The sequence below is a fragment of the Cetorhinus maximus genome, chromosome 9 (genome assembly GCF_964194155.1).
Source record: "Cetorhinus maximus chromosome 9, sCetMax3.hap1.1, whole genome shotgun sequence".
Lineage (NCBI taxonomy): Eukaryota > Metazoa > Chordata > Chondrichthyes > Lamniformes > Cetorhinidae > Cetorhinus > Cetorhinus maximus.
Window position 1 is genome coordinate 39645592 of NC_135887.1, and position 15219 is coordinate 39660810.

The following is a 15219-nucleotide window of genomic DNA, read 5'->3' on the forward strand; positions in this document are numbered from 1 at the left end:
CTCAAGTCGCACTCCAGGGCTTGAGCACAAAAATCAAGGCTGACACTCCAGTGCAACACCGAGGCAGTACTGCACTTTTGGAGGTGCTGTCTTTGGATGTGATGTTAAACCAAGGCCCACCTCCCTGCTTGGGTCAAAGATCCCATGGCACTACTTCAAAGGAGATCAGAGGCGTTATCCCTGGTGTCCTGGCCAATATTTATCCCTCAATCAACATCACAAAAAACAGGTTACCACTGGAACTATTGCGTTGCTGTTTGTAGGAGCTTGGCGATTACAAATTAGCTGCTGCATTTCCTACATTACGCCAGTGGCCACACTTCAATAAGTGCTTAATTGGCTGTAAAGTGCTTTGAGATGTCCAGTGGTCGTAGAAAGTGAAGGTCGTTCTTTTGTTTACCTGTTTTTGGTCAAGCTGCACTATATATGGCCTGGGCTCTCCAGTTGCAGTTGGCAATTTAACTGCATTTCTTAATTCCTCAAACTGAGTCTCTCTGTCCCACCTTGGATTCGTATTCTGATGTCCCCTATTCTGCTAACTATCTGTCTTTGGGGTGAAGCTGTCTGTACACCCATCTATTCCTGGTTCAGTCTACAAGATCCAGCCCCTGGGTCATATGTCAGCAATTGTTATTTGGGTGAAACAGTGTGCAGGAAAATTTACATAAGACAGAGAGGTGAGTAGGAGATGAGTGTTGGATGGCCCAGGTCAGATAATAAAATAGGACTGAGCCAAGAACAGGTAAATTCACTCACGCCAAATGAACTACATGACCATCCACCATAATCACAGATAACAGGAGGCCAAACTGGAGCTAAGGATACAGGGATCAATTGATTATATTTTTAAAGATGAAAGTTGCTGTAATAAGGCCATGCTGTACAAGCATTTTACTCACAGTCCCTGGGTTCTGCTGGTGGGAAGATTCTCGCAGAGACACCACAGCTAATTGTCTCTGTAGCCGCAACACTTCTTTCTGAGACTCTCTCAGCACACGCTCAAAGTCACTCTGTTTCAACCTGTCGGGAGCCTCCTGTGCACACACGAAAACAGAAAAGGTGCTCTGATTTATTCTAAGACTTTACATGCTGAAATAAGAACTCAGATATGATTACAATATGAATAAATGAGAATAATCATTTTTGGATTACAAGGTGGTACTATGATTTTTCCTTAGAAACTGTCATAATCAAATGTATAATAGGGTATCCAAAGCAATCAGATTGAATGTTGAAGTCAGCTAGGATCAATTGTCTTCTGTACTTTTAGCTCAAAACACTACAAACTTTGTAAATTGCTAGAAAAAGATTAAATAGAAATCAGTTTTGTGTTGTGATGGCTGTGATGTGATCATATTACAAACAGAATGAGTGGTTTCTTAGTTCATAAGCGGTTGGCTATGTTAAAAATGTATTCAAGAATCATTTGGACAGCTCCTGGTTTGTAATGGTTTTAACAACAAAAGAAACTGAATGAGCTGACATCCATCAGACCATTCAGAGCCATCAGATCAATACTGACACTTCTTTTCAAGTGAAGCAGTGCAAGGAGCCAGGTAACATTTATGTACTGTGATTATATGACACAAATTAATCTCACATATTCTTAGGCATGAATTTTGAGTTTGTCATGTCCTTGCTACACCCTAATCTACATTGGATGGGTTCCGCAACAAAGCATGACCTTAGGTAATTATATGATATAGTATAAATAAAGAACTTTAATGGTAAGCTCCAATAGCTGTTTAGCGATAAAGACAGACTCCCAGATAGAGTTTTATTTCTGGTGCATAAAACTCCCGACAGAGAGAACTTGTCTCACCTGTTATCCCTTTTATACATCCAAATGGGTACTTAGGTTGTTAACTGATAATTAGCAACTGAACTCCTTGTGAGTTAACTGTTTCCTTCCCCAACATTTAAGACTGGAAAAACAATTAGTGCAAATGATTGAACAGAATTTGCACAAGGAAGAGTCATATGCAAGTGTGCCACTCAAATATTATCACCATGTGAGAACATTCGTAGGCATTCACTAGCTGAATTTCCAACCACTGGTTGGCGAGAAGCTGGAACAGCTGCCATGTGAACCCTGTACATGCAGGGTGATAGATCTTGTGATCCATTAAATCCTGTACATATATGTGGTCAGTTGAGATATCAGCAATCATCCTGTCACCAATCATCAAATCAGCGTCATAGGCTTGAAGTAAATGTGCAGAAATTGTTAAAGGTTGAGAAAGACGTTAAAAGAATGTTCGGAATACTGGGCTTTATAAATAAGGAGTTTAGAGTACAAAAGTAAGAATGTTACGATGAACCTTTGTAAAAAAAAAACTGATTTGGCCTCAACTGAAGTATTGTGTCCTATTCTGGGCACCATACTTTGGAAAGATGGCTGTAGAGAGGGAACGGAAAAGATATTTGAGAAGGGTTCCGGTGTTGAGAGATTTCGGTATATTGGGAGATTGGAGAAACTGGGGCTGCTTCCCTTAGACAGAGAAGGTTGAGAGGAAATCTGATAGAGTTATTCAAAACCATGAGAGGTCTATACAAGAATAGGTAAAAACTGTTCCCATTGCTGGAAGGATCAAGAAATAGGGCACGCAGATTTAAGGTGATTGGCAAAAGAACCAAAGGTGACATGAAGAAAGATTTTTTTACGCAGTGAATGGTTACGATCTGCAAGAGGTGGAGGCAAATATAAAAATTCAATCATGATTTTTAGAAAGGAATCGGATAAGCACTTCAAAAGGTCGAATTTTGCACTCACCATCCTGACTTGGAAATATATTGTTGTTCCTTCACTGTCGCTAGGGAAAAATCCTGGAACTCCCTAACTGCACTGTGGGTGTACCTACACCACAGGGACTGCAGCAGTTCAAGAAGGCAGCTCATCACCACCTTCTCAAGGACAATTAGGGATGAGCAATAAATGCTGGCCGAGCCAGTAATGCCCACATCCCATGAATGAATAAAAAAAACTTTGCGTGACCGTTTCCAAGCGACATCCTTAATTTTCAGAGGTGTTCATAAATCGACCACTAGTAAAGTTTGTTACAATAATTCTTCTTCTCCCTGCCCTCGCTAGGCTGCATCTCTTCAACTAGAGACGGTCTCCCTCTCATATCCAGGCATAGTAGTTTGCAAAGCCAAGTCTCTGCTGACCACGTAGAACTGCTGTCTGTCTAAATTCTTTGATAGCTCAAAGAATAGCTCAAAAATGGCTTCCCCTTCCCTCTTCCCCTTGGCTACATGAAGCACATTAACCTGTTTCTAGGTGAAAATGGTAATTAGCTATCCTTGACCTGTTATGATGAATGTTTTTTAAAATATTTTTGGGAATATTGTGATATTCTGTAAAGAAGGCTGTGTGTGGGTGTGTGTGTGTCCGTCTATCGTTAATTAAACTGGGAGAAGGCAAGTAAAGGCAGCTTGTCTGTGGGAACTGAGAGATGAAAGGTAAAGATGCTAGATGCATGCATTTGTAATGAGAGGCTAAGATGAAGTTGGAATTACAAGTAAATAAGTTGGGTTTTAAAATTTGCTTCAGGCGATAGGTGATAGACTTGACTTCTCAGCTGCTAACTTTCAAAAGACGTTTAAGGACTTTTGCAACTTACAAAGGTTTTATAAGTAAACATTGGAAGAATATTTTTTTGACCCAAAACTGGAGGCAATAGGAAGACATGAAAGATTTTTATATTTTGGGAAAGTTGATTTCAAAGAGGTGCTTAGAACAATGCAGTCTAAGATGTAAGGGAAAGAAAGATATGGAAGGAAAGATGTTTAGTGGAGTTGAGTGGCTGCAGGGGAAGATGTCCTGAGACCAGCTCTGTGCTGAGAAAAGTTGTGAATTTGAAGCAACCATCCAGTTTCAAGCCAGAAAAGTCTTTGTTCTAGAAAGCAGTCTGATCTGAACTTCCTTCAGATTTCCACAGCAGAGTGGAAGAGAGCGAGAAGTCCTGTGGTATACTTTATTAAAGTAGCAGCAGTTTTGCCTTGGATTTTTATGGTTAAAAATCTATAAGGGTTGCTGAGTAGTTTACTTCTGTGTTTTGACCAACTGCGTTTTTGGGGAATGTTTTGTAAGGCTATTTCAACTGTGTAATTTTAATCTTCTGTGTTTAAGCTATTTTTTACCTTCTTGTTAATAAATCTTTTAATTTTAAAATTCAGAAGTGTTACTGAGATTCTATGCTTCTGGGACCAGTAGTTTTCCCCTCGTTTTCAAGATACAAAACAAAAAAGAAGTTATGATCAGTAAGACAAGTTTCTCTCTAGGACTTGGCTTGTTCAGTGAATAACATTGGCTGCAGTCGTAACAAACCTGGGGGTTCGCCTGGAATTTAAAATTCCTATATTGAACTGGGATTTGTGAATTTAAAGGATACAAGTATGAGGAGAGTACTGAACTCAGGAGTTTTGTATTGAGAGATTTTAAAATGGTAGGACTGCAACATGGTTTTGGCAATTGCTAAGACTTTTCTGGGAGTGGAAGATGCGACTGTGGAGTATTTGAAATCTTTAACTAAAAGTCAGCTGAGACTTAGCAGATGAAGTGCAGGTAGAAGTAAAAGCAGAATTTCATAAGGCTTATATGGTTAAAGTACTTACTCAGCATTTAAAGTTACAGGAGGTGACACCTGAACTTAGTGTGTCACAGCTGGAGGTAGTAAGGCTTCAGTTGCAAATGAAGCAGCTTGATATGGAAAGAGACAGAGAAAGGCAGAAGTTTGAATCTTAAAAAAGAAATGGAACTGAAAAGACTTGAATTGGAAGAAAAGGATAAAGAAAGAGAAATGAAAATACTTAAAAAGAAAAGGTCAGATTAAAAGAAACAGAAAAAAAAGCTTCAATGGGAAAAGGAGGAGCAAGGAAAGGAAAATAAAAGATTGCAAGAAATAGAAATGAGAAAGCTTAAACTTCAACTTCTGAAAGAAAAGTTAGCAAGTGAGGAAAGAGAGAAGGAAAGAGATAAAGAGCTTCAGAGGGAGAAAAAAGCCAGACAATATGAATTGTCTAAAGTGAAGCTTAGAATAAAGGAGGAAAGGAGGGATAGTGACTCAGATGTGACTTTCATTCCTTTGAGGAATTTGATTCAACTTAAAATCTTCAGTTAATACCTAAATTTATGGAGGATGAAGTTGAGAGATATTTCATCTCATCTGAGAAGATAGCTATAAAATTGCATTGGTCAAGAGATGCTTGGACTATGATGTTAGACTGTTTTGTCAGGTGCAGCAATGAATGTGTATGCTAGCTTATCAGAGGTGCAAAATGCAGACTACGAGGTAGTAAAAAAGGCAATACTAAATGCTTATGAGCTTGTCCCTGAAGCTTACCAGTTGAAGTTTAGGACTTTGAGAAAATCAGACATTTGTAGAGTTTTCAAGAGAAAAAGAAATTCTCTGGGATCAAGGTTTTGGACATTAAAGTTAGACAAGACTTTTGAAAATGTAAGAGAAGTTATGACTATGGAAGAATTTAGAAATAGTTTTCCAACAACTGTCAAGACATATTTAGATGAAAGACAAAAAATGAAATAAAAAGATCAGCCAATACTTATGATATTTCACACAGACAGCTGAGTGCAGGAAAAGAATCCTATGGGAGTCAGCAAGGAAATTGGAGGTATAGAAAACCTAGAGATGATAAAAGTGTTAGTAACAAGGAGCCAGTTGAAGAACACCAGTCTATTAAAGATAAAAAGGTAGAAGGCAAAGGTGAAGGAAGAAAAGTAGTGTGTTACCATTGTAACAAGGCTGGGCATACAAAATCAAATTGTTGGAGGTTAAACGAGAGACCGATTGCAGTGATAGGAATTCAGAAGAGTTTTGTAAGTAAAAGTGCTCTGGGCTCTGAGACCCAAGTGCAAGACAGGCCAGTAGCCTTTGTACAGGTGAAAAAGGAAGAGTCAGTATTAGCCAGAGAGGTTGGAATGTGTTCACAATCTACCCAAGGAAGTTCTGAAGGGCAAGTTACAGAGATGTTTAAAGATTTTATATGTGAAGGGAGAGTATATCCATGTGTTCCAGGAACAGCAGGAAAGACAGTTAAGATTTTAAGAGATACAGGGGCGAGCCAGTCATTAATGTTATGGGATAGTGCCATCTGCTGTCCAGAGGGATTGTTGCAGGAGAAAGTGTTAGTTAAAGGAATTCTTGGAGGGTTCAAGCCTATTTTATTATATAAAGTACATTTAAAGAGTGATTTAAAAACAGGAGAGGTGATTGTTGGAGTATGGAGAAATTGCCTATTGTAGGGGTTCAATCTATTCCATGGAATGATATAGCTGGATCGTAAATCTTGACAATGCCTACTGTAGTAGAGAAACCTGTTGAGATAAATCAACAAACGTTTTACAGGAAGACCATCCTGGATTGTTTCCAGTTTGTGTGGTGACAAGGTCACAGACACATAAACTTAAACAGGAAGAGGAAGAATCTAAAAGACAAGGGGAGGATACTGAACCTCAGTTGGCTGGATCAATCCTTGAAAAGATTACTCAGGAAGAGAAGATTAGAGAGGATGAGGCTGCGGTGTTTAGTTCCTTGAAGTTACTGGAGTTAGTGCAGCAGGATCCATACTTAAAGCAATTATTCCACACAGCTTATTCAAAAACAGAAGCAGAATACATTCCAGAGTGTTATTACCTTAAAAACGTGTTAATGAGGCAATGGAGACCGCCTCATGTCCCGGCAGATGAAAAGTGGGTGTGAGTGCACCAGGTAGAGATACCATCTGGGTATCAAAAATGAAATTTTAAGAGTGGCTCATGAAATTCCATTGGCTGGACATTTCGGAATTAGGAAAATTTAAGCTAAGGTGCAAAAACATTTCTATTGGCCTGGACTAAATAAAGATGTAGTTAAATTCTGTCAAACATGCCACACATGTCAAATGATAGGAAAACCTCAGGCAGTGATTAACCCTGTACCTTTAATTCCAATTCCAGCATTTGAGGAACATTTTAGTAGGGTCTTCATTGATTGTATAGGACCCCTCCTTAACACTAAAAAAGGAAATCAGTATTTACTGACGATCATGGATGTGTCCACAAGTTTTCCAGAAGCAATACCTTTAAGGAAAATCACAACAAAGGTGATTGTAGAAGAATTCATCAAATTGTTTACACAATATGGGTAACCAAAAGAAATACAGTTGGATCAGAGTTCAAATTTCATATCACAGCTCTTTTAAAGGGGTAATGAACAACCAAGGAATAAAGCAAATTAGGTCTTCAGCCTATCTCTCTGAATCAAAAGGTGCTTTAGAAAGGTGGCATCAAACTCTAAAGACAATGGTTAGAGCGTAAACTCAAGACCATCCACATGTTTGGGATCAAGGGATTCCATTCTTGTTTGCTACTGGGATGCCCCTAATAACTCAATAGGATTCAATTCTTTCAAGTCAATTTATGGTCATGAAGTAAGGGGACCACTCAAACTGATTTGGGAGAAACTAGTGAGTCAAAGTTCTGAAACAACTCTGCTGGATTTTTAAAAAAATTCATTTACGGATGTGGGCGACGCTAGCCAGGCCAGCAATTATTGCCCATCCCTAATTGCCCTCAAGAAGGTGGTGGTGAGTTGTCTTGAACCACTGCAGTCCCTGTGGTGTAGGTACATCCACAGTGTTGTTAGGGAGGGAGTTCCAGGGTTTTGACCCAGCGACAGTGAAGAAACGGCGATATATTTCCTAAGTCGGGATGGTGAGTGGTTTGGAAGGGAACTTCCAGGTGATGGCGTTCCCATGTGTCTCCCCTTGTCCTTCTAGATGCTGGTGGTCATGGGTTTGGAAGGTGCTGCCTAAGGAGGCTTGGTAAGTTTCTGCAGTGCATCTTGTAAATGATACTGTCCATTGATGGTGGAGGGAGTGAATATTTAATGTGGTGTTTGGGGTGCCAATAAAGCAAGCTGCTTTGTGCTGGATGTGTCAAGCTTCTTGAGTATTGTTGGAGCTGTACTCATCCAGGCAAGTGGAGAGTTTTCCATCACACTCCTGACTTGCGCCTTGTAGATAGTGGACGGGCTTTGGGAATTCAGGCAGGATTCCTAGCCTCTGACCTGCTCTTGTAGCCACGGTATTTAAATGGCTAGTCCAGTTCAGCTTCTGGTCAACTGTAACCCCCAGGATGTTGATAGTGGGGGATTCAGCGATGGTAATGTCAAGGGGCAATACTTGGATTCTCTCTTGTTGATGGTTATTGCCTGGCACTTGTGTGGCGTGAATATTACTTGCCACTTGTCAGCCCAAGCCTGGATACTGTCCAGGTCTTGATGCATTTGAACACGGACTGCTTCAGCATCTAAGGAGTCACAAATGTTTCTGAACATTGTGCAATCATCTGCAAACATCCCCACTTTTGACCTTATGATGCAAGGAAGGTCATTGATGAAGCAGCTGAAGGTGGTTGGGCCTAGGACACTACCCTGAAGAACTGAGGTGATGTCCTAGAACTGAGATGATTGACCTGCAAAACCACAACCATCTTCCTTTGTGCTAGGTATGATTCCAACCAACGGAGAGTTTTTCCCCTGATTCCCATTGACTCCAGTTTTGCTAGGACTCCTTGATGCCACACTTGGGTCAAATGCTGCCTTGATGTCAAGGGCAGTCACTCTCACCTCACCTCAAGAGTTCAGCTCTTCAGTCCATGTTTGAACCAAGGTTGTCATGAGGTCAAAAGCTGAGTGACCCTGGCAGAACCCAAACTGAGTGTCAGTGAGCAGGTTATTGTTAAGCAAGTGCCGCTTGACAGTACTGATGATGACCCCTTCCATTACTTTACTGATGATTGAGAATAGACTGATGGGGCGGTAATTGGCTGGGTTGGATTTAGCCTGCCTTTTGTGTACAGGACTTACCTGGCCAATTTTCCACATTGCCAGGTAGATGCCAGTGTTCTAGCTGTACTGGAACAGCTTGGCCAGGGGCACAGCAAGTTCTGGAGCACAAGTCTCCAGTACTATTGCCGCAATATTATTAGGGCTCATAGCCTTTGCAATACCTAGTGCCTTCAGCCGTTTCTTGACATCACACGGAGTGAATTGAATTGGATGAAGACTAGCACCTGTGATGCTGGGGACTTCCGGAGGAGGCCGAGATGGATCATTCACTTGGCATTCTGGCTGAAGATTGTTGCAAATGCTTCAGCCTTATCTTTTGCACTAATGTGCTGCGCTCTTCCATCATTGATGATGGGGCTATTTGTGGAGCCTCCTCCTCCAGTGGGTTGTTTAATAGTCCACCACCATTCACGGCTGGATGTGGAAGGACTGCAGACTTTAGATCTGATCCTTTGGTTATGGAATCATTTAGCTCTGTCCATTACTTGCTGCTTATGCTGTTTGGCACACAAGAAGTCCTGTGTTGTAGCTTCACCAGGTTGACACCTCATTTTTAGGTATGCCTGGTGTTGCTCCTGGCATGCCCTCCTGTACTCTTCACTAAACCAGGGTTGATCCCTTGGCTTGGTGGTATTGGTAGAATGGGGGATATGCCAGGCCATGAGGTTACAGATTCTGGTTGAGTACAATTCTTCTGCTGCTGATGGTCCACAGAGCCTCATGGTTGCTCAGTCTTGAGTTGCTATTTCTGTTCAAAATCAAGGTGGTCGCGCCACACAACACGATAGAGGGTATCCTCAATGTGAAGACGGGACTTCGTCTCCACAAGGACTGTACAATGGTCACATCTACCGATACTGTCATGGACAGATGCATCTGCAGCAGGCAGGTTGGTGAGGTTGAGGTCAAGTATATTTTTGCCCTCTTGTTGGTTCCCTCACCACCTTCCACAGATCCAGCCTAGCAGCTATGTCTTTTAGGACTTTGCCAGCTCAGTCTGTGGTGGGCATTGTAGTCCCCCACCCAGAGTACATTCTGTGCCCTTGCCACCCTCAGTGCTTTCTCCAAGTGGTGTTCAACATGGAGGAGCACTGATTCATCAGCTGAGGGGGAGCAGTATGTGGTAATCAGCAGGAGGTTTCATTGCCCATGTTTCACCTGATACCATGAAACTTCATGGGGACTGGAGTCAATGTCAAAGACTTCCAGGGCAACTCCCTCCCAACTGTATACCACTGTGCCACCACCTCTGCTGGGTCTGTTTTGCCAGTGGGACAGGAGATAGCCATGATAGTGATGATGGTGTTTGGGACATGATCTATCAGGTATGATTCAGTGAGTATGACTATGTCAGGCTGTTGCTTGACTAGTCTGTGAGACAGCTCTCCCAATTTTGGCACAAGCCCCCAAATGTTACTTAGGAGGACTTTGTAAGGCCAACAGGTCTGGGTTTGCCGTGTCGTTTTCGGTGCCTAGGTCGATGCCAGGTGGTCTGTCCAGTTTCATTCCTTTTTATTGATTTTTTTGCAGTTTGACACAACTGAGTGGCTTGCTAGGCTATTTCAAAGGGCATTTAAGAGTCAACCACATTACTGAAGATCGGGAGTTACATGTCAGTCAGACCATGTAAGGACAGCAGATTTCCTTCCCTAAAAGACATTAGTGAACCAGATGGGTTTTTACGACAATCGGCAATGGTTTTGTGCTCATCATCAGACTTTTAATTCCAGGACATTAAGGACATTTCCTTGGGTCTCAGGAATACTAGTCCAGTGACAATACCACTATGTCACCACCTTCCTCAGAGAAAGACTAAGTAGGGCATGTGAGCTAGATAGGGAACATTTAAAGATATCTTGGCAAATGATGAAGGCAAATGCGGATAAAAGGGCAAAGGCTTGTAGTTTTGTGGCTGGGGAAAAGGTGTTAGTATTGTTACCAGTGTCAGGCAAATTGTTAAAGACAAGGTTTAGTGGACCGTACCAGATTAAAAAGAGGCTGAGTGTGGTAAATTATGTAGTAAATACCTCAGATAGAAGGAAGTCAGCGAGTGTGCTATGTAAACATACTGAAAAGGTACTTTGACAGAGAGGATAAACAAATGGAGATACTTGCAGTGGTAGGTAAGGAAGAGGAACCAGAAATTAAAGGTTCTGAAATTGACCTTCCTCTGATTAAACTGGACAATGAGGAAATATTTAAGAATCTAAACATGATACTAAGTTACCTCCTAGAAAACTGTCAAAGTGATTCACAAAATCTGTTGCAGTCACACAAAGCAATTTGTGGAAATAGACCAAGGAAGACAAATTTAGCTTTGCATGATGTTGATGCAGGGGATTCAGTTTCAATAAGGCAACACCCATATAGTGTAAATCCAGCAACATTGGCTCACGTGTAGAAAGAAGTTGAATTTATGCTTGAAAATGACATTATAGAGCCCAGTCACAATAACTGGAGCTCACCCATTGTAATGGTGCCAAAATCGGATGGATCACAAAGACTATTGATTACCGTAAAGTGAACAGAGTAACAAAGGCAGATTCATATCCGATTCCACAACTGGAGGATTGTATCGAAAAAAAGTGGGACAGTCAGCGTTTATCACAAAAATTGGCTTGCTGCAAGGAAATTGGCAAGTACCCTTATCGGAAAGGGCAAAAAAAGGTATCAGCTTGTGTGAGGCTGGATGGTTTATATCATTGCCTGCTGGTATAAAAAATGCACCAGAAATGCAACATTTCAGAGGCTAGCAAACAAAGTGATTGAAGGACTAAGCAATTGTGCTGTCAATATTGATGACTTAATGGTTTTCAGACAAGCCTGGGAGCAACATTGATGACACTTAAAGGAACTGTTTGCCCGACTATAGGAGGCCAATTTGGTTGTAAATTTGGCTAAAAATGAATTTGCGAAAGTAAAAGTTACATATTTAGGCCACACAATTGGACATAGTCAAGTGGCCCCACAAGATGCCAAAGTAAAAGCTATCGTAGTTCCAAGTGCCTACAATGGAATGGGAAGTTTGGAGATTTCTGGGCATGAATGGATTTTATCAGAAATTCGTGGCAAACTTCGGCAGCGTAATTGCTCCACTGACTGGGTTATTGGAAAAGAACAGGAAATTCCAACGGACACGAATGTCAGATTACATTTGGCAGCTTGAAAGCTGTACTAACTACTACCCCTGTTCTAGTAGCACCTGATTATGCAAAGCGTTTAAAATGCCTATTGATGCCAGTGATGTGGGTGTTGGTATTGTGTTGCTGCAGGAAGATGAACTGGGACTTGAGAAACCAGTGAGGTATTTCTCAAGGAAGCTGAATAAGCATCAGAAGAAATATTCAACTATAGAAAAAGAGACTAAGTTTGGTTTTACCTTTGCAGCATTTTGAAGCATATGTTGCAAACAACTCTTCAGAGACAGTTGTACATACAGACCACAATCCTTTGAAGTTTTTGGAAAAGTTTCGAGATAAAATGCCAGACTGTTCTGGTGGAGTTTATTATTGCAATCGTACAATTTAAAAATTGTACATGGGGCTGGACAAGAGAATTTAATTGCAGAGACGTTGTCAAGAGCGTAAGTTCAAAAGGACTTGGGTGTTGCGGAATTGAGAAAGGACTGGAATTAACTTTATTCTTACAAAAAATTGCATATATATTCATAGCTGATGCATGTACACCATAGTGTAATAGTTTTGTGTGTATAGATAAGCATAAAAAGTAATACGAAATGGGTTGAGAAAATGAAAACATCTTTTTGAAATGTGACGTTTCATTTTTTTCCATGGAGGTGTGAAGATGGAAGTTATCTTTTTTAATATTTTTGGGAATTATGGTGGTATTCTGTAAAGAAAGCTGTGTGTGTGTGTGTGTGTGTGTGTGTGTGTGTCTGTCTGTCCATGGATAATTAAACTGGGGAAAGGCTAATAAAGACAGCTTGTCTGTGGGAACTGAGAGATGAAAGGTAAAGGCACTAGATGCATGCATTTGGAATGAGAGGCTATGGTGAAGTTGGAATTACAAATAAATAAGCTGGGTTTTAAAATTTGCATTAGGTGATTGGTAAGGACTTGACTTTTCAGCTGCTAAATTTCAAAAGGAAGTTTAAGGGATTTTTGCAACTTACAAAGGTTTTATAAGTAAACAATGGAAGGTTATTACATTTTATTTGACCTGGAAGTGAAGGCTATAGGAAGACATGAAAGATGTTCATATTTCAGAAAAGTTAAGTTCAAAGAGGTGCTTAGAACAATGGAGTCTAAGATGTGAGGGAAAAAAAGACATTTAAGGAAAGATGTTTAGTTGAATTCAGGTGGCTGTGTGGGGAGATGTCCTGAGACCAGCTCTGTGCTGAGAAGAGTTGTGAATTTGAAGCAGCCATCCAGTTTCAAGCCAGAAAAGTCTTTGTTTCCAGAAAATAGTCTGTTTCTGAACTTCCTTCGGATTTCCACAGCAGAATGGAAGAGAGTGTGGTATACTTTATTAAAGTAGCAGCCTTGGATAATATTACTGGATTTTTACGGTTAAAGATCTATATGCGAGCTGTTGCCAAGTAGTTTACTTGTGTGTTCTGACCAAGTGGATTTTTATGGGGAATGTTTTGTAAGACTGTTTCAACTGTGTGATTTTAATCTTCCGTGTTTAAGTTTTTTTCTTCTTGTTAATAAATCTTCTAATTTTAATATCCTAAAAGTGTTTTTAGGATTCTATGCTTCTGGGACCAGTAGTTTTCCCCTCATTTTCAAAATACAATACAAAAAATATTATGATCAGTAAGAAAAGTTTCCCTCTGGGACTTGGCTCGCTCAGCGGATAACTGGCTGCAGCCGTTACAGGCTTAACCAGAGAGTAAAGGCAATCAGCTCACAGAAGCAGACACAAAAGACAGAGACAGAAAGAGGAACACAGAAAATTCTTGAGCAGAGAAGAAGCAAAGCGTTCTCAGGAAGAGGTCAGTTTTTCTGTTTAGCAGAAAAAGAGACATGAGCTCTTGGAGGTACTGTGCGAGCTGGCTAAAAATGTCTAAAATATGGAAAGCTGTACAAATAGCTCGGAGACACGCAAGAGCTGGGTGTTTTCCCAGGAGTGGCCAAACCGTGAACGATGGTATTATTGTTGGTCAGTTGAAAAGGAACGCTTGAAATCTACACCATCAGGTTCATCGTGAGGGTTCATAGAAGTATGCCTTGCTGATGATAATCATACCCGTGAAACTCGGAGGTGAAAGCTGTTGTTATATAGGACTCCTGGCCTACCCTGCATGAGTAAAGAAAAGCATATTATGGAACTGTGTAGCTACGTACTGCCACATTTGTGCAGGAATGATGAGGGTGCTTATAGTTTGTATCTTTGTTGTACTGACTATTCAAAGTGAAAGTATCATTTTCCTGTTAATTCATGTGTAATTTGTGTTGTTTCTGATTCCTGTTAAAGTAAAAAGCTACAAAAAGTGGAATCTTGTAGGTAATTTCTTAACTTGGGGTCATTCAGTATATTTTGTGATTTTGGTTTAGTGTGTCCCAATGACAATTGTAACACTGATATATCAAGGATGCAATTTTGTGCTTATGAGGAAATACTGGGACAATCTCCACTGAAGCAGAGAAAATTAAATCAAGATTTTATAAAATTAAGAAGAGCTTTGATGGAATAAACAGGAAAAGGCTATTTGATCAGACTGGGGATTGAGTGAAGGGGGATGGGTTGTGAGGATGAATTCAGAATTGTTACCAAGAGATTGAGGAGAGAGTTTAGAAGAAAGTTCTTGGTAGCTTGGCTGAGTGCAGAAAACTTTGCTGCAGGCAGCAGTTGAGGCATCTTTTAAAGGAAAATGGGATAAATATTTATAGCCAAGGAAGGAGCAGAGGAAAGCCAGGGACAATGGGATTAATTTTGGACTGTTTTAGCAACGAAACAGCACAGACATGATGAGCCAACTGGCCTCCTATTTCATTAAGCTTTTATGGAAATTATTTTTGTGTTCGTTGATGTTGCATATTTAGTATTGACTTAAGGTCATTAATCTGAAGTGTTAACTGTTTCTTTCTCTACAGATGCTGCATTTCCTGTCTTCATTGCACACTTAGTTTGCCTGTCCAACAATCCTTAAGCCATTCTGAAAATCATTCACTGTATGCCCTGTTTCTACACACTCCTGATCACTCGTCATGCTTCCAGCATCTCCATCATTGTCTCTATACCAATTTCATTCAAGGTGACTGTATTGTGAAGTATATGAGGCATGACATGTGGTAAGGGTAGCCTGCTGGGAAGGAAAGGGTGACTTTGGACACATGCTTTCCAAAGCTTTCCACTGCTTGCCTCATGTCTGGGTCTGTTATTAACTAGGAGCCATAAATAT

The 15219-nt window shown here is 40.6% G+C and overlaps 1 protein-coding gene across 11 annotated transcripts in view; it reads right to left on the minus strand.

Moving 5' to 3' along the window:
- The window catches only part of tspoap1 (TSPO associated protein 1), a 307699-nt gene that overhangs the window by 140340 nt on the left and 152140 nt on the right, over positions 1 to 15219 (minus strand). For all 11 annotated transcript variants that reach the window (XM_078548561.1, XM_078548560.1, XM_078548568.1 and 8 more), the window contains exon 5: positions 900 to 1034. In XM_078548561.1, coding sequence (XP_078404687.1) covers positions 900 to 1034 — 135 coding nt within the window. The remainder of the gene's footprint in view (positions 1 to 899; positions 1035 to 15219) is intronic.